Raw genomic sequence first — 25,347 nt, 5'->3', positions numbered from 1 at the left:
GCTATCCTTGTTCTGAGATAGCTAGCCTCAGTGTAAACATGCATGGAGGCAACTGTGAATCAGAAAAGCGTACAAAAGAAATGACTCCCCAGTCCTATTTCCCCTTAGTTGGATCCCACAAATGCCAATGCTAACAGATAAAAGAGGAAGTTAGATTGGGAAGAGACCAAAGTCTTAATGGATTGCAGCTAAAACATCTTACCTTTGCAAATTTTATAAAAACCTATGAACATGTGAACACGTGTATAGAGACGTTCTAGGATATCGTTAGGACTCAGGCAGGTGAGAGGCTTCTGAGGCTCCACTTCATTAGATTCGTAGTTCACCTGTCTCTGAGGCCTGTCATTTCTTTAGGGTTCTTGTGCCCTGGTATGCCTGGGAATCTACAACGGGTTGGGGCATTGTGGGTACGAAGGTAACATTGCCATGATAGGCTCAGTGGAATCGGAAAAGCTTGCAAGACGAAACAGCATGGTGTTCCCGGGAAGTGAGTGGGATGGCTGGAATGAGCGTATACAGCAGGAAGTCATGACTTGTGGCTCTTTGATTCACCTCCCTCTTGGTCCTGGTGGACATGCGGTGTCATTTACAGATAAGATCACATTCACAAAATGGTTCCTAAATTGTTTCAAGTAGTACAATTTAAATAATCCTCATTTCTTCTAATTTTCCCCCAAATATAAATTTTATGGGTACCTACAAAAATTAATATGTGAACACTAAAAATAAAAACTAAAATCACTCACCGATGCATCTATGAAGAGAATTCTGTTGCCTAAAAGGAGAACTAAGTCTGAACTCTGAGTAAGGTTTGGGATCTGGCCCAGAATTTTGTATTGGCAGAGCAAAGGTGCACAAATTCTAAATACTGTCTAAGACTATACAGTGGAATATATAGATTAAGACTTGATTTTAGGTCATGAGAATCTTAAAAAGAGGCCAATTCAACCAAAGGGGAAAATAGCAATGTCATTTTTTGAAGCATGCTTGTTTTATAAGAGACCTTCTAGGTATTGAGTCATGGCAGTGCTATTGCTTGGAAGACCAATTAACCAGAGACTTCTTAGGAGGTTGATAGTTGTAAGATTTCTGGCAGGAATCCAGGTGGTTTGGGCTTTGCTCGCTGTCAGGTATTTTGGCAATTTTCCTTCGAGGAGTAACGCCAGTTGGAGCGTGACTCCAATGAGGAATGTCTATCACTAAAGAGGATTGATTAAAAAGCAAAATTTCATAATGTCTCTGTCCTGATGAGTGTTTCAAAGTAGGATCTTTGGGACACTAAACATGGCTTCCAATATGGCCACTATTGCTCAAACTTTTTGTGGAATCTTTTGGAAAAAAGTTTCGTTCTAGTAGCACAAAGAACCATCTTATTCTTATAGTATCTTTCGAATGCCATCAATGGTGGGTACTATCAGAATCTGGCATTGGATTATATCCTTTGGAGACAAGAAAGATTTTCAGAGCCAATAATGCAAATAAAGTGTCCAACCAAACCCACTAAGGTTCCCTGTTTGTTTGTTTTGTTTTGTTTTGTTTTTGGTCAAAACTGTGTGTGGCTATAAAAGACATACATAGTTTTCTCCTATGTTTGGCAGACTAGTTCTGAAGGTAATTTTGTGGCAGATACTGTGGTTTGGCTCACTCTTCTTGTACGCTTTCCTATATGGAAAGGACTAGGAAGCTACCATATACATTTCCTGGACTCTTTTGCATTTGGGAACCCACCTGTGGTTGGTTTTGCCAAACAGGGAGATTGAACAAGGGTTGTGGTAGGAAGAGAGAGCCCCTGGGGGCAGTGGTTAGGCAGGGAGATGAGTTCTTGCAAGGACAGGAGTGGAGGTATCTGGTTCTTCGGGGGGCAGTTCTGGCAAAGATTCAAGGTTCTGATCCCTAAAGTCGGAGGTGTGAAGTAACGTTAGGAGCAGCATTGGAATTCTGGCCAGGACATTCCCCTAGGCCTATTTCCAGATATTGTTTCTGGCTGTGTCATACCAAACTCTGTTTCCCTGACTCTCCTGGAGATTCCATAATGTGGCTAACACTCTCTAATAAATTCTTTACTACTTCAACTAGCAACACTGGATTTGGTTGTCTGACTAATACAAATTCCAAATGACCAATAAATGCATTGTTGCAATAAGTATGGAGTCTTCCAAGTCAGCAATTTGAAGATAATAAAAAATTTGGTATTGGTTGAATTTTTCCAGGTTTTTTTTTTGTTTTGTTTTTTGTTTTTGTTTTTGTTTTCAATTTATTTTGAGAGACAGAGAGAGAGCATGAGCAGGGAGGGGCAGAGAGGGGGGCAGGGAGAGAGAGAATCTCCAGCAGGCTCCACATTGTCTGCCTGGAGCCTGATGCGGGGCTTGAACTCACAAACTGTGATATCATGACCTGATCTGAAGTCGGATGCTTAACCAAATGAGCCACCCAGGCACCCCTAATTTTTCCAATTTTCTAATTAGATTTCATATTTGGGGAGCTGTGTAGGTCCCCATTGTAGAACAATTTAAACAAAGATTTTGCCCTCTTACAGGGGAGTGTTCATTTTTATTCTACTTAAAATGCTTAGAAGTGGGATTTCTATAGATTCTGTCTCAATAGTGGATGAGGGCAGAGGGAGTCTCTAATGATGCTTCACTAGAAATGATGAATCATGGATATTGGTTTGTACTCTTCCATAAGTTTGCCTTATATAAGTTGCTTTATGCATGTATACTATATTTTCTCCATATAATTCACAAGGACCGTCCCCCCCCCCCCCTTCTATTATTTTTGTTTTCTTATTGGTGTTTGTACTTAATGAATATAAGTAACAAATCTTCTGTAAATGCTGCATGGCTGACTGACAGTGTTAGGTGTAGGATCTTGGGGAGGGCTATGAGGCAGTCTCTGAATTAAGAGCTATATATATGCCACTTACAATGGAAGAGACTCAACTTTTGGGTCTTGTGGGCTAATTATCCATATCTGAAGTGATCACATCTCTGAGCTGGAAGAATTTGGAAATCATCTTGTTCAGTTCTATGTACAAAGTCTTTCTAACCACATCCTAGTTATGGAGTGTATTAGTTTTGCTAGGGCTGCTGTTGACGAAGTACCTTGGGGAACCTGGGTGGCTCAGTCAGTTAAGCACTGGACTTTTGGTTTTGGTTCAGGTCATGATATCATGGGTTTGTGGCTTTGAGCCCCGTGCTGAGCTCCAGGGTTCTCTCTCCCTCTGCCCTCCTCCACTTGCTCTTTCTCTCTTTTGAAATAATAAAACAAAAACAAAGTACCTCAAACTGAGTGGCTTAAATAACAGAAATATATTGTCTAGGAGTCTGGGTTATGGTGTTGGCAGTGTTGGTTCCTTCTGAGGGCTGTAAGGCAAGTCTCTTTTTAAGCCTTTCTCCTTTTGGTTGGTTCTTGGCTTGTGGCAGCCTGACACGATTTTTCACGTGGTGTTTTGTCTGTATACATCTGTCTCCAAATTTCACCTTTTTATAGGAAATCAATTGTACTGGATTGCGGCCCATTTTAATGACTTCATTTTAATTTGATTACCTCTGTAAAGATCCTATATCCACATAAGGTCATATTCTGAGATGCTGGGTGCTAGGACTTCAATGTATAGTTTTTGGGGGGTGGGGCAGGGGGAGACACAATGCAACCAATAATATAGGGAATATATGAGTCAGGATTCTTTTGATCATAAGTAACAGAAACGCAGTTCAAATCAGTCTGTTAAAGGAGGGAATTTATTGCCTTACATAAAAGGACAGGACAGAATGAATGCACTAACCTCACAGATAACTCAGTTTATACTGTCGGGACTTTTTCTCTCTCTCTCTCCCTCGCTCTGCACTGTGCATGGCCTCATTCTCTACCGCTGCAGGTTGGAATTTTCCATGTGGCATGGGACATGGCTTCAGGCAGTGCCAGACTTTCAACATTCCATTGTGGTGATACAAAAGGAGAGATGGTCCTCAGCCTCAGTTTATACAAGTCCAGGGAAGGATTCCAGTTGTCCTACTGGTCCCATGCCTATGCTTGGAGCGGTCACTGCGGCCGGCCGGGAGACTGATTGTTCACCACATGTGACTATGCCTTGTCATGTGGCACATTCACCTCTAGTATCTGTAAGGTTCTTCTGTACTTTAAACAGAAACCTACCTACCATCCATATTTTCTAAATCCCCTTTTAACATTAAAGCTTTACATTTGTTTGTTTGTTTGTTTTTGAGAGAGAGAGAGAGAGAGAGAGAGAGAGAGAGAGAGAGAGAGAGAGAGAATGCAAGTGGGGAGGAGCTGAGAGAGGGGGAGAATCCCAAGTAGGCTCTGCGCTGTTAGCCCGGAGCCCGATGCAAGGCTCGAACTCCTGAAACTGTGAGATCACGACCTGAGCCAAAATCAAGAGCCAGATGCTTAACCGACTGAGCCACCAAGGTGTCCCAAAGCTTTAAGTTTTTGGAAACAGAATCCAAGGTCTTTCATTGTTTAAGCTTTTTCAGTCCTTTCCGTCTTTAGCCCTTCCACTCCCCTGCCAGCACTTCCCTGCCCATTTAGTCCTCCCATTCAGTCCTTGCATGCTGGACACCCGTTTCTCCTTCCAGATCAACTCTTCACTTTCCTGCACTCTGTGCCTTGGAGGCTGACTTGTAGTATAGATAGCTTCAGCAGGCTCCCTGGCTCTCGGCTTCCGATGGCTTCCAATCAGCCGGAGGTCAGAGGCTGGCAGAGGAGGGAGGACCCAAGACTGGGTTTATTTCCCAGTTTTTTCTCTGCAGGGTCACTGTAGACTGACTTTGTCCATGCACTGAAGGCAACAGCTCCCATCTTGTGGCATGCTTTGTAACATTCTCTCTCTAACTAACTAAATATATATGTATATATATAAATATTACTAAATATATATAATATATATAATATATATTTATAATATATAATATATATAAATATTACTAAATATATATAACTAAATATATATAAATATATATATTATTTATATATTATATATTTATATGTAATTGAAGTATAATTGACGTACAGTGTATATTAGTTGCTGGTACAGTGTTACTTAGTTTCAGGTTTCATATATTTCATATGAAATATAATGATTCAATAATTCTATACATTATTACATTATTCAGTGCTCATCATGATAAGTGTATCTTAATCCCTTTACCTATTTCCCCTCAGTCACTTCCCCCCAGCCACTCATCCCCTCTGGTAACCTCCAGCTTGTTCTCTGTGTTTAAGAGTTTTGTTGTTTTTTTTCCTCTCTTTTTTCCTTTTTGTTTCTTAAATTCCACATATGAGCGAACTACTATGGCATTTGTCTTTCTCTGACTTACTTATTTCACTTAGCCTTATACCCTCAAGATCCATCCATGTTGTTGCAAATGGCACAATCTCATTCATTTTTGTGACTGAGTAATGTTTCATAATATATATACATATACACCTCATCTTTTTTATCCATTCATCTATTGATGGATATTTGGGGTGCTTCTATATCTTGGCTGTTGTAAATAATGCTGCAATAAACATATTATTGAATAATAATAAACATATATTGAATTAGTGTTTTCATTTTTGGGGGGTAAATATCCAGGAGGGAATTACTGGATCATATGGTAACTTTGTCTCTAATTTTTTGAGGAGCCTCCATATGCCCAACTTTTGAAAGCTGTCTGTGCCCTGCTTCTTCAGGCCTGCTGTGGGAATAGTGTGGCATCCCATTGTTACCACCCTCAGGGTACTTCATATCCCTAATGGCTTCCCCATACTTTGCCAAATTTTGGTAAACAGTCCCATCAAACTAACCAATAGCGTTGGCAACTTTTTTCCCCAGGTAAACCCTGACTATTAGATGTCTTTCCCTCTACCTCCAAGTTCTAAATATAATTAGTTTCAGGTATTGAGAAAATATATGATGTAATCTATTCTCAAGTGTGAATGCCTAATAGCATAATTCCTCTAGCATGTTTTATTTGAAACAGAGTTGTGTAGACAAAATTAAGAGAATTTCAAACTGATTGATTGAGATATTTTTTTTCTGGAGCCCTCTAAATCAAAGGCGCCTCTCCTGAGGATAAAACTGGCATCAGATAAAGGCATTTCTTAAACTTTTTAATAAATGTGGCCTGGCCGAAGGGAGGGGGCTACATACCCCTGGGAGTCTGGGATGCCAGTAGCCCTAAGTAACCTTAAGCAAGCATTGCATTTATTAAAAGGGTTGTTTATTTAAATAACATATGAGTTCTTCTTTCTATCCTATAATGTATCTCTGTTTATCATATTATTTCCAAAATTTAATAAAGATGAATTTCTAGAAAGATGCACATGTTTATCATTTTGCTTTATTACTAGCAGGCTGCCCAGTGCTTCTGGGGACGCATAGCCCCAGTTTGAGAAGCCTGAAGTGGGGAGAAACTGGATACATTGATAACGTTACCACTTGATTGTTAGGGGTTTGTCACTTTTTTCCAGATTTTTTCCAGATCATTCCAGATGCTTATATACTTTTGGATCCTAGGGAGGTTCTAAGATTTGTGATAAGCATTTCTTTCTTTTTCTTTTCTTTTCTTTTCTTTTCTTTTCTTTTCTTTTCTTTTCTTTTCTTTTTCTTTTTTAGCATCTCTATTTTAGACACAGGTATACTATATTTCATTTCTTTTCCAATTTGGCACATCTATTTGACTTTCCTTCTTCTTTTAAATTGTTTACTTATGGATTACATTACTTTGATGTAAATTGCTTTTATTTTTTAATATGTCCTACATCACCGTATTTTTTTCCGGTCAATCATTGTAACATTTCTGATGCATTAAAACACGCTTTATGAGACTACATCCTCTGATTGACAGGCACCATGGGTTTTTCCTCAAGTAATTTCCTTTTTTTTAAATTTTTTTAATTTTTATTTTTGAGAGAGAGAGAGAGAGAGAGAACGGGGGAGGGGCAGGGAGCGAGGGGGACAGAAGATCCGAAGTAGGCTCTGTGCTGACAGTAGTAAGCCGAGGTAGGGCTTGAACTCACAAATTGTGAGATTACGACCTGAGCCAAAGTCAGACGCTCAACCAACTGAGCCACCCAGGTGCCCCACAAGTAATTTCCTTTTAATTTATTCTGAGAAGTGAATCATGAAAGGTTTTAACTACTTTTCCTTATTGTCAGAAATAGTTAAAATCCTGAAACTTTTTTTTTTTTAATCCTGAAACTTATTTAAGATTGAACTTTAGGGATGCCTTGGGGGCTCAGTTGGTTAAGTATCTGAGTCTTGATTTTGGCTCAGGTCATGATCTCACAATTCATGAGTTTGAGCCCTGGGTTGGGCTCTGTGCTAATAGTATGGAGCCTGCTTAGGATTCTCTCTCTCCTTCTTTCCCTGCCCCTTCCCTGCTCATGTGCACTAATGCATGTGCTCCCCCCCACCCCGCACTCGCTCTCTCTCCAAAATAAATAAATAAACTTTTAAAAATAATGAATTTTAAAATAAGTTACTAGCTATTATAATTTTAAAATATTTATCTTAAAAAAACAATTTTTGTATTAATTTTCTAGGGCTGCCATAACAAAGTGGCACAGACTATGTGGCTTAAACAAGAGGGATTTATTTTCTCATAGTTCTAAGGCTAGAAGTTGGAGATCAAGGTTGTCAGTAGGATTATTTTCTTCTGAGGCCTCTCTCCTTGGTTTATAGGTGGCCATCCATATGTTCCTGTTCCCTGTGTCCTCACTTGGTCTTCCCTTTGCTCTTGTCTGTGTCCAAACTTCCTCCTCCTCCTCTTCTTCTTTTTTTTAATGTTTATTTATTTATTTTGAGAGAGAGAGCATGAGCAAGGGAGGGTGGAGAGAGAGGAAGACAGAGAATCCCAAGCAGGCTTTGTGCTCTCAGCACAGAGCCCAATGGCGGGGATTGGACCCACAAAATCGTGAAATCATGACCTGCGCCAAAACTCAGTTTTTTTCCCATCGAAACGTGGATAACAGCATTCATTTTATCATGGAGTATGGAACATAGCACAATATCCCGCCCAAGTAAGCAATGTATAGGAACTGTAATATACATATAGGATCAATATATAGGAACTGTAATTCCTATTGTGTGTTAGCTGCTGTTGGATACATGTTCATGTCAGTTTAGAGACCAAAAAGCTGAACTCAGGTTGAGTAACATCCCCGCTGTCTCACAGCCAGTCAATGGCCTGGCCAAATTTTAAGTAGGTTTGTCTGCCTCCAGGATCTCACACTAATTGTGTAACAAAAGGTCTAGGATGGATCTGGATTTACATTGTCTCCACTGCTGATCAGCCATGTGGCTCTGGCCAAATTACCTAGTCTCTCTCTCAACCCTTTGCTTCCTCTATGAAATGGGGATAGTGATGTCTACCTGCTTCTATTTTTGTTTTTGTTTTTGTTTTTTTTTAAATTGAAGTATAGTTGACACATAATGTTGCATTAGTTTTGGGTGTAATGATGTCTACCTTTTAGAGCTGTGAGGAACAAGACCATATATTTCAAGCTGCTGTACAAAGTAAAACCGTCACTGTCCCATGTCATTCCTCATTGACTTTGCCACCCTCTGCAGGTGAAGCTTTAGGAAAATCACTTTCCTTGGAAAGTTCCTTGAAACTTTCCTTGAAAGAAGTTCCTTCATCTTCGAGATTGGGGTAGGGGTGGCAGGACAGGAATTGGCCTAAATCAAGAGATCTCAAACTAAGAGGCTCATACAGGCCAGGCAGGTAACTGAGGGCCTGGAACCCAATATGGCAAATGGCAAATATCCAGAATGCAGAAATCTGGATCTTTCATCTGAAACATGTCAAGTTTAGAATAGTTTTGGCATCGAACTCTGAAAACTGAAATATATATGTGTGTGTATGTGTGTGTGTGTGTGTGTGTGTGTGTGTGTGTGTGTGTGTGTAATATATATGTGTGTGTAAAGCCCACATACACACACATATATATGTAGGCTTTATCATCAGCCTGGTTTGGCCATAGGTTTGTAAATTTTTGGCTACACAATTCCCAAGATCCCTCCAATCTGGTGTCACGGATCCCATGTCATAAAACAACAGCGGTCTAATTCCTGGTCCTTACTTATTGGAACCCAAGGTCATGGTTTTGCCTGTACTATCCCAGTTGCTTTGGGAGTGGTCTTTCTACCTACAGTCTCTTTCCCACTCCAGTCCCACCCACCACTTCCTAAGAAATTCATCTTCATAAAGTTCTGCTTAATCCTGTCACTGCTTTGCTTAGAAAACCTTCAATGACTTTCTGTGGTCTATGGAATAGAGGCTATCCTTCTTAGTTGGCGGTGACCAGCTTTCTTTTCTTACTTCCTGTTTATCCCCCTCATGTGTTCTGGATTCCACAACAATACCACCGGTGCCCAAAAGTGTTCTTTCTTTCTTTCTTTTTTAATATTTGTTTATTTTTGAGAGAGAGAGCATGAGCGAGTGCGAGTGGGGGAGGGGCAGAGAGAGAGGGAGACACAGAATCTGAAGCGTGCTCCAGGATCAGAGCTGTTGGCACAGAGCCTGACACAGGGCTCGTACCCATGAACTGTGAGATCATGACCTGAGGTAAAGTCCAGCACTTAACCAACTGAGCCACCCAGGCGCTCCAAAAGTGTTCCTTTTTTAATCTCCCTCTTCAAGGGCTGCTCTGTCTCAGAGGCCAGTGCACGCACACATGTGCAAATTCTGCTTATTCTTCAGGGTTCAACGCAGACCCTTCATCATGCATGCAGTGTTTCCCTCCTGGGCCTTGCACTTAGAGGAAATCAGATCTTTGTCTTCAAATTGCAGGAGACAGATAAGCTCCTGTCTTGGTGGCATATAAGGGAGCCAATTTTGTTAGGTTTTTGATAGTTTGGATTACTTTGCTTATTCTCAGTTTTGCTTTCTTGTTATGTGTGTAAAATATATTAATGAAAAGACATTTTCTAAGACTAGTAAAAATTGTCTTCAGGGTTTCAGATTTTTCTTCCCAAAGATATTTTTCTTTAGGGAAGACTGAAGAAGGATGACCATAATATGGAGAGAAAATGTATATTTTCGCTTACCTGTATTATTTCTCCTTAAAGCATATTTCAGTTTCTTCTCTGGGGCTTAAAATTCATCCTGGGTCCAAAATGAGCTAACTCTCACAATAGTTCTTTTCTGCTTGAAAAATCACATTTTTCCTCTGGTGTGAAATTTCACAAAGAAAGCCAACTGAAAGAAGGGGAAAAGATTGCCACGTTTAGATGTTATATTTCCACCGTATATGATGAGTTTTAGGGCGATGGACGGTTCATGGGATCCAGAGCCGGTGACCGAGAAAGAATTCTTGAAAATGTCTTTGGTGCAAAAAGGTGATTTTACTAAAGCATGGGGACAAGGGCCGGAAGAGCCACACTGCTAGTGTTGGGGGGTGGGAGATAAAGTCTAGAGGGAGTTTCCAAAGACACTTTCACATGCTAAACCACTTACTGGAGGCCTAGCCGTTGTCAAGCTAAGGTTGTTACCTGCCCCCCCCCCCCCCCCCCCCCCCCCCCCCCGCCAGCAAGGCATTACCATTAAGACAGTAGGAAGTTCCTGGACTTTAGGCTATGACAGGATTGCCTTTTTCTGGTAAACTGGTGGAGACTCTTATCAGTTTAACTTTTTTTTTTTTTTGTCCTTTCCTGTTTTGGGACAGCCTGAGTGTCCAAGGAATATCATACATGTCCCACTTGGGGTGGGGGGGTTGCTGTTTAGCCTGCATTTTGGCCTCAGCTTATCCCACGCTCCCTTATCATATACATGGGCATTTGTCAGGTCATTCCTCAGTTTAGGCAAACTAAACTTAGCCTCGAATAGCTCTAATTTCTTCAAAGGGAAAGATAGACAATTCATTTGTCATTTAAATCCCATTCCTTGATGGCAGGTTTTGTGATCCCCCAAATGGATTACTAAAGCCTTTAAAATCACTTCCCTGATGGCCTGAGTGGTACGTTATACTCGTATTGGGTCATTTTGTCTTCATTAGTTACAATAAGACAAACGGAGCAGTTGTCAGAGTATCACAGCCAAAGGGAATGGAGCCTAGAAGTCGGCCAAAAACAAGCCCCTGTGCACACATGCCAAAGCCAATAAAAAAATAATATAGCACTTCAACCTGGACTTTTGGAGTTTATTCGCAATCAGATAATTATCAAAAATATCATTGACAACAACAAAAAAAGGCAGAGAAGAGAGAAGGGGACTTGAGTGAACTCTGTGGAAAGCTCTTTCAGAGTGTCTTTCCAGTAAGGAAAGGAGGTTTGAGCTCTGAGCTCCTGATCATCCCCACACAGCCCCTTCCATTTCTGTGTTTTTAGTTAAAGAAGTGTACCATGGGCGTTTGTGACTCAGGATCTCAGGAAGCTAGGTTCGATTTCGCCTCTCTTTTGCAAGACTGGCTGTGAGAGGAGGCCAGTTGACTCACCACAAGCGGCTGGCCAGGTATTTCTTAGCTTTACTATGGAATGCACTGGAGGTGGGGGTGGGGAGCAGTCTTCCGAGGGATGGGCTTTCTGGTATCTTGTCGGTGATGCTCATGCTCCCCGCCTTCCACAGAAGGAATGTGGGGAAGGTTGGGAGGAGTCATGAGTTGGGAATGAAACCACAGCTAGTGACTGGACAGTTGGGCAGCCCTGTAAAACCATGAGGCCTACTCATTATAGAGATCAGGCCTTGATGGGTGTTTGTTTTGTAGTTTTACTCAAAAGCAATAGCATGCTTCATCCTTTTTTTTTTTTAATTTAAATTTATTTTTATTTATTTTGAGAGAGAGCATGAGTGAGGGAGGGGCAGAGGCAGAGGCAGAGAGAGAATCCCAAGCAGGCTCCACACTGTCAGTACAGAGCCCAATGTGGGGTTTGAACTCACGAACTGCGAGATCACGACCTGAGCTGAAGTCAGACACTTAACTGACTGAGCCACCCAGGCACCCCCCCCCGCCCTTTTTAAATGTTACTTATTTATTTTGAGAGGGAGGGAGAGGCAGAGAGAGAGAGAGAGAGAGAGAGAGAATGAGAGAGAGAGAGAGAGAGAGAATCCCAAGCAGGCTCCGCTCTGTCAGTGCAGAGCCCAAAATGGGCTCAGTTCCACAACCGTGAGTTCATGACCTGAGCCAAAATCCAACGCTTAATCGATTGAGCCACCCAGTCGCCCTGAGACATGCCTCATCTTAATCAATGATGACTTCCTAAAATGTATGTAAAGCACATTTCCAAGCAAACACAGCTAGGTAGCCAGAAGCATAGGTCTTGGAACGTGGCTAATCTGGCTTTGGATCTCCACACTTTCTATGCCTAAAGATTTAGGGTAAGTTGATGATCATTTTGAGCCTCAGCTCTCTCTTCTAAAATGGAATTGATAATCTAAACTGAGGAGTGAAGATGAAATAATGTACATAAAATAGGTAATCAGCCCTAATATGGTAAATAAGAGGGATCATTATTGTTGAGCTTTTCCTAAATTTGTGAGTAGGGGTGGTGGTACCGATGAGGAAAGGGTACCCACAGTTGAAAGATGAAAAATGAAGCAGAACAAACATAAACAACCAAATACCGGATCCTAAAGGGTATATGATGTTTTATCAGTCTGATCATAATTCCCAGATAGGAACGAATCCTAGAGAAGTGTGCGGCCTGCATGAAAGAAAAGATTCGGATTCCCTGCCCTCTGACAACCAGAGAGGAAAAAAGGCGGTTAAGATGAATGCGGGAGACAGCAATACAGATCTGTAACAATGCCTGACGTTTGTTAGGTTCCAAGAACTTCTTGGAAGGAAGCATTTTGCCGATGTTCTGTCATTTACTGCTTACAACAACCCCGTGAGATAGATTCTGTGATTAACCCCAGCCTGAAAACTGAGGCAGAGAGGTTTAGTAAATTATCCAAGGCCATACCGGCATAAAGGGCAGAGCCAGAATGAAACTGAGGCAGTTTGGCAACAGAGCCCTCTTTTTCTCTCTTTCATCATTGAGGCATGTATCATAGTCTAATTGGAAGCATTTTTTCCTTCTGAGTGGTGCATAAAACAATGGTGCCTTCTAGAATTGGGGCGTCATGTTGTGATGACATATGTATAAGTGACACCCATGTGCTCACCACAAAGATGAAATAGTGTTAATTTGCCACAGATGACAACAGACCTTCGGAAGGGGGTGGGGAAACGGGGGAGGATGCCGCTGTCCAGAAGCTAGCCTCCCTTTTGCTAACAGCAGGACTTACATACACCACAGATTGTTTATAACCGTCAGTGCTTCAGGTCTTTCATTTATTATCATTATTTTAAAGTTCATTTATTTGTTTTGAGAGAGACAGAGAGAGCAAGAGCAGGGGAGTGGCAGAGAGAGAGGGGGAGAGAGGGAATCCCAAGCAGGCTCCATGTTGGCAGTGCAGAGCCTGATGCAGGGCTCGATCCCACAAACCGTGAGGTCATGACCTGAGTGGAAACTGAGAGTCGGCCACTTATCTGACTTGAGCCACCCAGGCACCCCTCACTTACTATTTTTTATAACTTTATTTTATTGGTAAGAACACCTTACAATGAGACCAACCCTCAACAAAATTTTAAGCGTACAATATATTATTGCTGACTATAGATACCATGTCATACAGCAGATCTCCAAGTCTTTTATAAAAAAATTTTTTTAACATTTATTTATTTTTGAGAGACAGAGCACGAGCAGGGGAGGGGCAGAGAGAGAGAGGGAGACACAGAATCCGAAGCAGGCTCCAGGCTTCGAGCTGTCAGCACAGAGCCCAACACGGGCCACGAACCCACGAACTGTGAGATCGTGACCTGAGCCAAAGTTGGACACTCAACCAACTGAGCCACCCAGGCGCCCCTGCAGGTCTTTTAGATAAGTGTAAAGAACTGAGAGAACGTGCTGCCATTCTACCTGCTTTGAAGGGGAGCTTCAACAGTGTGTCATTGCAGTGAGGGTGTTGTTTTATATTATCTTGTGTTAATTATTCTTCTGTGCTCTGGGATATGATCACCTCCTTCAGGTCACCGCTGGAATATGGATCTTTCCAATCGTTTAGGGAAAAAAAAAATGTCCTCAGATAGGGAATGGAAACGAGAAAGGAGGAAGGAGAGAGGAATTCTAGCTTTCTCTTGGCATTGCTCTCTGGATCTCGACTTTGAGAAGTTTACCGATTGTTCAAGGTCATCCCTAACATAGGTCCTAAAGAGACCTCTGCTTTAGAAAGGCGAGTTGAGAGCTAGGCAGAGGGGCCTCCAATTGTGGATGAGTGAGCCATAATTTAAAAAACCACCTATCTGCTGTATTAATCTTAGCTTAGTGTAGGACAGAGAAATCACTCTGGGCTTTTGGCAGAAAGAGACTCACTACAGAAAGATACATGCTTAGAAAATCTCTGGAAGGGCCAGACAAATGATCTCTAGATTGGATGACCAGGAATGACTCTTGGAACACTGTAGATCTTTCCTGCTAGGGAAACTGGTTTATCTGTCACAATCTGGGGGAGGAAGCAGTGGGGTTAGAAATCAAAGATCTTCCCTGGTGTATTTGCTTCAGGAGACCCAGTGCTACGACTGCCTTTCAACACCCAGAAGCTGGAGTTTGGACAAATGAATACTGAAGCAGAAAAACAACATGTCTCCCTGACCTGCTTGCAGGCATAAGACAGCCAAAAAGCTGGCCTGTGACTCATCCCACCTTCCCAAACCCACAGGAGTGCTTCAGTTCTCATCCAGAATCACCTGATCAGCAAGGGAGTCTGGGGGATGTGTTTTTTTTTTTTTTTTTTTTTTTAAAGCTTTCTAGACGGTCATTCAAGAAGAAACAAATGTAGGGGCTGCACATTGAATGTCAATCAAGCATATCTAACACAGTTTCATTTCATTTTATGCTTTGTATTTATTTTCCTTTTTTAGTTCAGGCCTTGACCCAACTTGTACTATAGATTATAAGGAAAGCTAATATCTGAGTCAGAATGTTAAAATTGGGTGGTGCCTGTTGGGAACTGTGTAGGGTTGAGGATGTAACCCTGCTTCCAAGCTAACAAGAGAGCCTGCTACTGTTTCATGGGTGCTAGGGAGAAGAGACTCCAGAGTCAGACAAAGGACATTGTTACTGATGGCAAAAGCAGCAGGCAGTGTCTGTATGATGTTTGTTCGCTTCCCCATGCCCACTAAATCCCCCCAGGTGATGCAGCAGCGTCCTGTACCTGCAGTGGGTTGCCTTACAGGAGAGGAGCATTGAGCCTGGGGGCTGCACTGAAGCAGAAGCAAGCCTGGTTTGTCCAGGGGAAGAGGTTAGCCATCCCTCTTGCTGGCTGCAGACACACACTGAGAAATGGCCTGGGCCTTGCCTTCTTGGCCTACCCACAAAGAATGTGCAGAGATGCTTAGGGCCCATGGCAGATCACCTCTTCTTACCTCCTTCTTCCCCCTTCCTGTCCAACTTCCTTCCTTTTCCAGGCCCAGGAGCCAGTGGTGGTAAATATGAATATCTTTCAAGGGAATGTGAATCTTTGGAGATAGATGTCTCCTGTTCACAGGGAATTTTCTCCTCATTACTAGCCTTAGATTATCTGGCTTACTTTTATTAAGGGAGGTGGCAGGTTCTAGAAGGTCCTGACTGATAGAGTCTTGTCTCCTTGTCCTCGCTGTGTCCCAGAGGTGCAGCCAAATTGCTTGGCTCCTTTAGAGGGTGACCATGCGTCCAAGTGTTCAGGGGACTGTGGCCTCTTGGGCCATGGGACTAGCAGTGCTAAAGCTCACGCAGTTGGTCAGATACTCCTTCAGCACTTGCAAACCACAGGGCTGGAGTGACTGGGTGCATTCTCTGGACCCCAGGGCCAAATCTGTTTCTCTTTTGTTTTACCCAGCTTGAAATTTCCTTCTAAGTGAGGCTGTAAATGCCAAGTCCTGTTCAGAGTTTACTTTTTAATCTTATAGTTAATAACACTGTATTGTATGTTTGAAAGTTGCTAAGGGAGTAGATCTGAAAAGTTCTCATCACAAGAAAAAAAATTTGTGACCATGTGTGGTGATGGATATTAACCAGACTTATTGTTGCAATTAGTTCACAATAGATACATATATCAAACCATTATGTTGTACATCTAAAAAGCATCATGTCAAGGATATCTCAATAAAAATAAAACTAAGTTAAAAAAATAAAAACAATTTGAGGAAATCAGTTATATCGTAAATTACTTTTTGGGGGCATCTGGGTGGCTCAGGGGGTTAAGCATCTGACTTTGCCTCAGGTCATGATCTCACAGTTAGTGAGTTCAAGCCCTGTGTCCTGCTCTGTGCTGACAGCTCAGAGGCTGGAGCCTGCTTTGGATTCTGTGTCTCCCTGTCTCTCCCTGCTACTCCCCTACTTGTGCTTTCTCTCTCTCTCTCCCCCTCTCTCTCACAAAAACAAGTAAAAACAAAACAAATTCCTTTTTTGAACTAAGAATAGAGATGTAATTTAAATATGTCACAGAGGCTAATACTCTGGATACCTCTTTAGGGTCTGTGAATAAAGCTGTGTTTCAATATTGAAAAAAAAGTTAACTTAAACATACAATTTGTCCCCTCTGAAGCAACCAGTGTCTAATTCAGTTATAGCAACTGTGAATTATATTTTAAGTCCAGAAAATATTCTGCACCAAAATCCAGTTCTTCACGTGTCTGGGAGACTTCTGAAGTGAGCCTTTTTTCAGGAAGGAGAGAAGGGAGTGAATAACAAGTTCCCTCTCACTTTCCTTGTTCCATTCTCCAGAGCAGCCAGATTTTAAGCCCATGGAATGCAGTAGGTAATTCCAAAGGCTACCTTCTTATTATATGAAGGCTGGGAAAGGAGCAATTTATGTGTAAGTTACACTGATTAATGACTTAGGAGAAGCATTAGCAACCTGGAAATTTGAAGAGAGTTTATCCCAATATACCTAACAAGGTACACATTCTGGTTTAGGCAGCTGTACTCACTTACATGGTGTGAAATAAGCCACGGGTGTAGCAGAATCCCATGATGTGAATCCATTTCTTTCTATGAATCTGACAATTAGGGCTGATGGAGACACGCCTGGCCTTTTCCAAGGTCACACTTAACTATGGAAGAGAAAGCAAAAGAAGTGTCTCTTGCTAAATGTTTTCTTCTTGTTTCCGATATGGGTAGCTAATTGGGCCTTTTTAGATTCTGTCTGTAAATCATGATCTTTCTATGAGGGGCAATAAAAAAATCTATAGGTTCTTAGAGTTGTTTCTAGTTTAACTACAGTAATGGACCATGAATAAACACAGCATGTTCCAGGGACATGATTATTTGACTTTCAGCAGGGAAGCCGTCTGTTGGCACCTAATGCAACAGATTGAATTTGCTGGAGAAAAACTGACGTCTGGGGCTGGGGCTGAAAGGAGAGAATGGGCCAAAGAGCTTAGAAGGATGTAATAGGAGGCAGATCGATTCTGTTTGGATCCAGACTAAGCTCCGAGGAGTATTTAGGTGCAAGAAGTGATGCACGCTTTTGCCTACATTACCAGCAGTAGGAGACTACAATTTGGGCCGGGGTGGAGCTGGAGTCATACTGCTTGTTTGTGGAAAAGAAACAGTGGGCTTGATGGAGATCTCAGGAGGAGGGCATAGTGGCAGGGGATGAGGAAAGGAGTATCTTTGCCCCATTTGTTTGGTCAGTCTGGAAGCTACCAGAAGATCAGTGTTGCCTCATCATGGGCATCAAGCACACACTAACCGCTCTTTGGTGTCAGCTGGCCTATTTTGTTCTCCAAGGATTGACTGTGAATGGTAGTTATTGGACTAAAGTAAGATAATTAACAGATGCAAGGTGCACCGAAAAGTCAAGCTGCTGTACAATTATGAGAGATCTTCCAGTCAGGGTTAAGAGGATGGGCTTTAGGAACACATGGGTTCCACAGACCAGCTGTGCGCCCTCACCGAGTTACTTAATCTCTCTGCACCTCACTCATCAGGTCTGTAAAGTGGAGACAGTATTCTCATTGGAAACGGCCGAGGGTCAACGAAGTGGCTCTGGCATGGCAGGAATGGCGAGCATAGTCATGGCAGTTGTAGAAGGACAATCCCCTTCCTTCTTTAGATCACCATCTCCCTCTCTTGAAGCTCAGCTTGAAGTAAGTGTCCTCCTACTTGCTACAGTGAATGGACTCTTCTCAGTTAACCTATCTGACTTCTCTTCAGGTCTCCATGCATCTAATAACTCCCTTCTTAAGAATTTTCTGCTGCTATGGCTTCTGTGACTTCTCTGATTCCTCACCCACCTCCATTGCTTCTAATCTCCCTCCTGAGCTTTTTCCCTCTCCGTCTCTTAGACTGTGGTCTTAGACAGGGCCCTGTCCTTAGCCTTCCTCTCTGCAGTCTGCCTGGTCTTCCTTATTCACCTGATTGTCACCTTTGGGCTGATGCCTGTTAATTCACATCTCCAGTCCAAACTCCCTGTGTATCATATATCAAAATGGCTTATGGGACATGTATACCCTCCTGGCGAAATCAGTGCGTCTGAAAGGAGAACCACCTTTCCCTCAAGAGCACACGTCTCCTCCTGTGTTTTGGTTGGATGTCATCTACCCAGTCAGTCCCGTATGAAACTTGAGAGACATCTTACATTGGACCGTTTTCTCATCTTGCAGATTACATTGACTTCCAGGTATGGCCACTTCCACCTTCTCATTGTATAGTTAATCAGTTCCTCCTCTCCATGTCCTTGTCACCACCTCATCCCATTTTGTCCACTTCCACCTTCTCATTGTATAGTTAATCAGTTCCTCCTCTCCATGTCCTTGTCACCACCTCATCCCATTTTGTCGAGAGATTGCTTCCTAACTTGTCTCAGTGCCCTCAACGTGGCCTCGATTCACCCACCACTGCCAGAACACCTCTCTGGTGAGCGACTCAGAACATCACCGGCCCTTCACAGCAGACAGCTCACAAGCCGTGAAGCCCTTGCTGACCTTCTCCACGCTGCAACCCTTGCGGTCCTTCCTCGGCCCCACCCCTGCGATCTCCCTGCAACTCCTCTACCTATTAACTTGTAGCACCATGCCCCGTGCTGTTGCACACGCCTTTCCTTCTGCCTGGAAATGATGATGGAGTTAAGTGAATGGATATTAGGTTCTTCGGTGGCATCCTGTAAGGAGCTCGCCTCGTTGTTTCAGGCTACTTAGGGGATATTTCTTCCACAATACAGAGGTTTCCTCAGTCCAGGGATCCTGTCCTGTTCATCTTTGGTCCCCACAACCTACTCTGGTCCCTAGACATTGTGGGTGCCCACGACACGGAGCAAACGGACAGAAATAATTTCTTTATTCAGAATGGGCTCCCTGGCTCAGCAGCTCACTTTTTTGGAGACCTGCCCCCTCAGGGCTTCAGCGCTCCTCCGCCTCCCGTCCTGGCCGGGCGGGTGAAGGGCGGCGGGTGGCCCGCTGCCTCCGGGCCCGGGCTGGGCGGCCGCCCGCGCGCCTGCGCCCTCTGCTGCTCCGTTCCGGGCGCGTCTCTGTGCGCGTGTGTCTGGAGAGGGAGGCTTGGGTGACAGGCGAGGGGTGGGGGTAAGAGTTCAGCCCGACTCACAGTCTCATTCACTGATTTCTCCGCGGCTGGACCGAAGCTGCCTCCCCAGGCGTCTCCCCACTACTCCCGCGCCTCCACAGCCCCCACTTCCCGCCGCTCCGCTCTCAGCCAGACATTCTGACCGACACTCACCAGTGAGTAGCGGCGGCTGGTGCGCCCGGGCAGCGCGGCGAGCCGTCCTCCCGCGGGCTGTGTGTGCGTGCGTGCGTGCGTGTGTGTGTGTGTGTGTGTGTGTGTGTGTATGTGTGTGTGCACGCGCAGGGGTGTCCCAGGGATTCCACGCCGGCCCCGAGAGCTCCCGGCTGGGGAGCGTGCGTCCCTCCGCGCCGGCGCTGCGGGGTGGGTGCCCGCGCGGGCAGGGGCTCGGCCGCCGCCGAGCGCCGAGGGAGTTTGCCGGGATTCCCCGGGCCGGCGCGCGGCCGCCGGTGGGGTTCCCCGGGACGGCGCCCGGGCGAGGAGGCGGCGGGGAAGCCCGGGCTGCGAGCGGCCGGCAGGCCGGGAATCTGGGAGCCCGTCCGGCCCGGCGGAGCCGAGGGAGCCGCCGGAGTGGCCGCCCCTGGCCGCCCAGCCTCCCCGCCTTTCTCCCTTACCCGTCCTCCTTTCTTCTCTCAGCAGCATCACACAAACGCGAAATGAAACCCAACGCGGCGAAGTCCGGCTCTCCTCTCCCACCTGGTGCACATCACCCCGGGCGGGAGCACTGAAGTGGGAGTCCCCGAGATGAGGGGCGGGGGCTTACCCCGGGGACACACCTGTTTTCGGCTCTCGCTGAATTCAAGCCGGATGCGGGAGCGCGCGAGGGGCTCCGATATCCACGCCTGTGTGCGTATGTGTGTGTGTGTGCGCGCGTGTGTGAGGGGTCTCTCCGCGTGTCTGTGTGTGTGGTGTGTGTGTGCGCGCGCGCTCGCGCACGCACCCCGGGCCCACGCGCGCAGGGTGCGCTCGATGTAAACAGCATACCTCTCCCGCGGCCTCCTGGCGCCAAGACTGCTCGGTGGGCTCCCAGCGAGCTCTGTGACAGCGAGCGTGCCGGCATCTCTTTGTTTGGCTGTTGCTTCCCCACCCCTCCGCAAAGCAAACTGATTTTCGGTTTCGCGTGTCACTGCGCGCTGGGACTTAGTGTGGGCCGCAGCCTCAAATGCCCCTGGTATTTGAAATTGAATAGTTCTTTCGTTCCGGGGGGTTATTTTTAGTGTCGGGAGTAAAGAGGCTAGCGCGTTGACCTTTTTGCGGCTGCTTTGGGCTTTGCATACGTGTCCCTGATGGAGCAGACGGATTCGCATCCAGTCGCGCACACGTGCCTGCGCACAAGTGTGTACACACATTTCTACACACGCAGCTTTCCCCTTTTCTTTTTTAAAATCGGTACTGGGAATGTACTGTTTGTAAGGAAACACACACACACACACACACACACCCCAAAAAAACTTTCCTTTGTTCTTTTGGGCATTTTCTATTTTGAGTAATGGAGTAGGAGTACCAAAAGGTTGCAATTAGTTCAGCCGAATAAAAGACACTGCCTCTGAGTCACGGCTGCCAGGTTGATAATTATTAACATATAAAAGCAGATGCTCTGTTTAAGGCAAAAGGGGCGGGGCGGGGGCAGGTCCATGGTAGACAATGAGGGAGGGTCTCTGCCGACCGCCTGCTGCTTATTGTTCGGGCACTAGAGGCTGCAGCCTGCAGCCGCTTCCTCCTCCAGGGCTTCGCTCCCCGCTCGTGCCTCGGTCCCATTTGGGACCGTCCGCGTCACCCAGCGCTGGCCCCCGGGGCGGCGGGACGCCAGCCCCAGCCGCAGCCGCCCTTCGCTGACCGCCCTCTCTCTGCTTTGCAGGTTGGCATCTTTGCGCCCGAGGGTGTCGCAAGCGGAGGCGGCGAGGACAGGGCGCCTCCGGCCCAGCCAGCCGGGCGGTATGCGGCGCGGGCAACAGCGCTAAGCGCCCCCACGCTGGGCACGGGGCGTACTCGCTCCAGGCGGCGGGCCGAGCGGCGGCGGAGGGGATGCGCCCGGGACGCGCAAGGCTCCTACCGCCAGCTACCGCCCCGAGGTGGACCCCCAGCAGGGCTCAACGCAGGACCGCGCGGACCCCTGCCCCCCGGGGCACGCGGCTGCGGAGCCTCGGGGCAGCATCTGCGGTCAGGATGCCCTGGGTGCCTCCCTGCTGGTGAGGATGCCCTGCTGCGCGGCTCTGCACCCCCGGCCCCGGTCCCTGGTAGGCACGACTGAGAGGGCCAGACTTCGGCCCCTGGTGCCGGTGGATGAAAAGCGCCGGAGTCCTTGAGTGCGACCAGCGATCGAATCTGAATTCTAAGAGCCATGGACGAAGGCACTGGGCTGCAGCCCCAGGCGGGAGAGCAGTTGGAAGCGCAAGCCACAGTAGGAGCTGTCCAAGAGAAGTGCGAACCAGAGACCTTTAGGTCCAAGAGTTTACCCGTCCTGAACAGCGCCTCCTGCCGGCCAGACCTCAGTCCTGCGAGTACAGGCGCAAAGGCAGCTTTTGGCTGTACAGATTCTTTGGGCCGTCAGGAGTCGAAACAGGGCCCAAGCGGGTTGGCCCCCAGTCCCTCTGCTCCGTCCACTTCGGCAGAGATGGCAGGGCTCATGGAATGTAACCACAGGGTGGAAGTCAGCAAAGCCGTGTCGGTGTCCTCCACGCTGGCCACGCTCCAGGGGAGAAGGTGCCTCTATGTGGTCCTCACTGATTCCCGTTGCTTCCTGGTTTGCATGTGTTTCCTGACCTTCATCCAGGCGTTGATGGTCTCCGGCTACTTGAGCAGTGTCATCACCACCATCGAAAGGCGCTACAGTCTGAAGAGTTCTGAGTCGGGGCTACTGGTCAGCTGCTTTGACATTGGGAGCCTGGTGGTGGTGGTGTTCGTCAGCTACTTTGGCGGCCGGGGTCGGAGGCCCCTGTGGCTGGCCGTCGGTGGACTTTTCATTGCCATCGGGGCTGCCCTCTTTGCTTTACCTCACTTCATCTCGCCTCCCTACCAGATCCAAGAGTTGAATGCCTCGGCCTCCAACGACGGCCTGTGTCAGAATGGCAACTCCACGGCCACCTCGGAGCCTCCCGCCTGCCTGAAGGACTCAGGAGGAAATAATCACTGGGTCTATGTGGCTTTATTCATTTGCGCACAGATTCTCATCGGAATGGGTTCCACACCTATTTATACCTTGGGACCAACCTACTTGGATGACAACGTCAAGAAAGAAAACGCATCCTTGTACCTAGGTAAGACTTTCCTGTCCTCTCAGATAAGCTTGAACTCAACAATCAAAAGGAAACACTTTTTCACATTTCCCCAGGAGATTTTATACACACACACACACACACATACACACGACACAAAAAATATATGTGTATAGAATCTCATCATATATACCTCACTATACATATATATATATATATATATATATATATATATATATACATATACTGTATCTATAATGTCATTGTATATATTACATGCATATTTTCAGCATTAAGCTTCAGTGTATTTTATATTTTTGTGTGTTAGCCTTAGTGTGATGTGTTTTAGTTTGGAAGAGAATCAAATAGAGAAGTCCTTGAGCTAATCGTCAGACTCACACTTCACACTCTTTCCCCAAGTAATGCAAACTTTTAACTTTGGGGTCGTGCTTCTTTCTCTTGCTGTCTTCCTTTGGAAAAGCCCGAACTGATCAAGTTTATTTTCTAATGGCTGTTCTTCTAGAAAGGTCAGGAACGAATAGAAGCACCTGGTGTGGAGTGAAGCTTTGGATTATTTACTCCTTTCATCCCCTGCTGCTTTTCATTCTTGTCCTCCACAGCAGGGCTAATGGAGCATCCAGACTACATACAAGATGCTTTACTGCCTCTGTACCTGTATTCCTTACGTATATCACCTGCATCACTATCTAAAAACAAAACTCGAGTGATACCAAATGACTAAGTTATCTCTATGCAGAAGCAAGATCGCACGTTGCTATTTTTGTTGCTGGTTGAAGACCCTTAAGTACATGAACTTGGGAGCAGGTGGCTCTTGGATTTGGTCATTTGGCCTGCAAGAATCAGCTCCTGTGACAGGGATGCTGGGGTTAAATAGAGGGTGCTCATATGAGGCGAGGCAGCCACTGCAGCAGGTAGGAAAATGTAGTTCCTAGAAATCTGTGTGGTTGTCAGCACCTCCCTCTACCAGCTGCCCCTTCAAAATTGAACTTTTAAGGGATGGATTTAAACCCTTGAAAAGGGTGAATAGCAGTCATGCTACATGGGATCTCTGTTTTTCTATGTTTCTATACTGGGGTCCAACTAAAAGAAGATAAAGAATTGTACTTTATTTAAAAAAAGAAACAACAGTAGATAAGCAAATACCAGCTGCATTTACCATTTTATTAGCCATGTGTTGATAGGATCTTTGGTGTGGGAATAACAAGGTTTCAAAGGACGGTGAGAATGATACCCCATTAAGAGGGCTATGATCTTTTCTCAACACAATTGCTATCCCCAGAATATGTTGTAGAGGGTGTCTGAGCAATGTATAGTCCCCAATAACTGGTTCAAATGCATTAGGACAAGAGTTTTATAATTTATTTGTATTATTAAATGCAAAGGAAGGAAATTTTCATTCAGAGAAGAGAGGACTAGCTTGCTTGTTACTTTGTCTCCTTATCTTCTAACATTTATTATGACAAGTTTTCAAACATATAGAACAGGTGAAACAGTACAATGGACCCCAATATTTCCACCACTTAGACTCAATAATTGTTCATTGTGTCAGATTTGCTTTATCAACCTGCGTGTGTAAGTATTATGTAATATATTTTCTGGGTGGGGGTGGGGAGATAAGCCCTTTTAAAGTAATTGTAGACATCACTAAGTTTCAGTGTGTATCTTATAAAAATAAAGACTTTTTTTGACATCTGTGCAGGAACTTTAACCTGCCGAGTTCATAATCATTCCCTAATATCATCAAATATCCAGTCCATATTAAAATTTCTTCAATTGCCCCCTCAATGTCTTTGATAACTGTATTTTGCAAACCAGACGCCAATCAAGATTCTCATGCATTGCATTTGTCCACTAACCTTGTTAGTGGTTTTATAATCTAGAACAGTGCCTCAACGTGTTTTTCTTTTTTCATCATATAGACTTTTTGAAGGGACAAGGCTAGTTGATTTGCGGGATGTTCTACATTCTAGATTTATCTGATTATTTCCTTGTGGGGTTGCTTACCTTGTCTTCCGTCCCGAATATTTCTCATAGGCTGAAAGTTCAGTCTAAAGATGTAAGTAGATTCAGACACAACACTCTTGGTCAGACTACTTCAAGGCAATGCGGTGTGTTTTACGTTACATGGATCTGGCCATTCATTAGTGATGTTACGTTTAATCACTTGGTTGAGTGGGTGATTGCTAGGTCTTTCCACTGTAAACATGTACTTCTCCCTTGGAAAATAATAAGTAATCTTTAGAAAGATAACCTGACTCTGTAAATATCCCAATTGTTATTCTTATTTTTGCCGATCGTTGCCTCCGTTTACTTAGAACTCCCTTCTACCCCACTTCTTGGATACTGTTCACACAAATTTGCTTCATCAAAAACACAGGCAGGGCCCTACACAAAGGGAGAACATCCACTAGTAAGAGCCCTACGATTTAACTTTTCTGGTCGTGGTTATACACTGAGAAGAAAAACAGCAAGTTTTTCCCAAAGTGCTACTTTGGGGAAAACCAAAAATGAGACAGAGTCCCAGCCCCTGAAGAGCTTTCAGGGTAATAAATAAATAGTGCCCAT

General features: G+C 44.9%; 2 protein-coding genes across 6 annotated transcripts in view; one reads left to right on the top strand and one right to left on the bottom strand.

Annotated features, from left to right (window-relative positions):
• The window catches only part of LOC109269323 (voltage-dependent calcium channel beta subunit-associated regulatory protein-like), a 28,319-nt gene extending 7,593 nt beyond the window's left edge, over positions 1-20,726 (bottom strand). The window contains exons 1-2 of one of the 3 annotated variants that reach the window (XR_002081023.2): positions 20,531-20,726; positions 10,055-10,205 (exon numbers count right to left, since the gene is read on the bottom strand). Coding sequence is in view for 1 of the 3 variants with exons in the window: in XM_053896097.1 (XP_053752072.1) it covers positions 10,164-10,205; positions 19,703-20,188 (528 nt within the window). In the remaining 2 variants the exon portion in view is untranslated. Of the gene's footprint in view, positions 1-10,054; positions 10,206-16,956; positions 18,699-19,702; positions 20,412-20,530 lie in introns of those variants that run through there. The other 2 variants (XR_008419883.1, XM_053896097.1) reach the window with 2 other exon arrangements.
• Positions 19,342-25,347, top strand: part of SLCO5A1 (solute carrier organic anion transporter family member 5A1) — a 150,428-nt gene continuing 144,422 nt past the window's right edge. For all 3 annotated transcript variants that reach the window (XR_008419882.1, XM_019453234.2, XM_053896096.1), the window contains exons 1-2: positions 19,342-19,704; positions 21,405-22,803. Coding sequence is in view for 2 of the 3 variants with exons in the window: in XM_019453234.2 (XP_019308779.2) it covers positions 21,888-22,803 (916 nt within the window). In the remaining variant the exon portion in view is untranslated. The remainder of the gene's footprint in view (positions 19,705-21,404; positions 22,804-25,347) is intronic.

This window comes from Panthera pardus, unplaced genomic scaffold (genome assembly GCF_024362965.1).
Source record: "Panthera pardus isolate Hobbes unplaced genomic scaffold, ASM2436296v1 HiC_scaffold_7, whole genome shotgun sequence".
NCBI lineage: Eukaryota > Metazoa > Chordata > Mammalia > Carnivora > Felidae > Panthera > Panthera pardus.
This window is presented reverse-complemented; position numbering and strand designations above follow the sequence as displayed.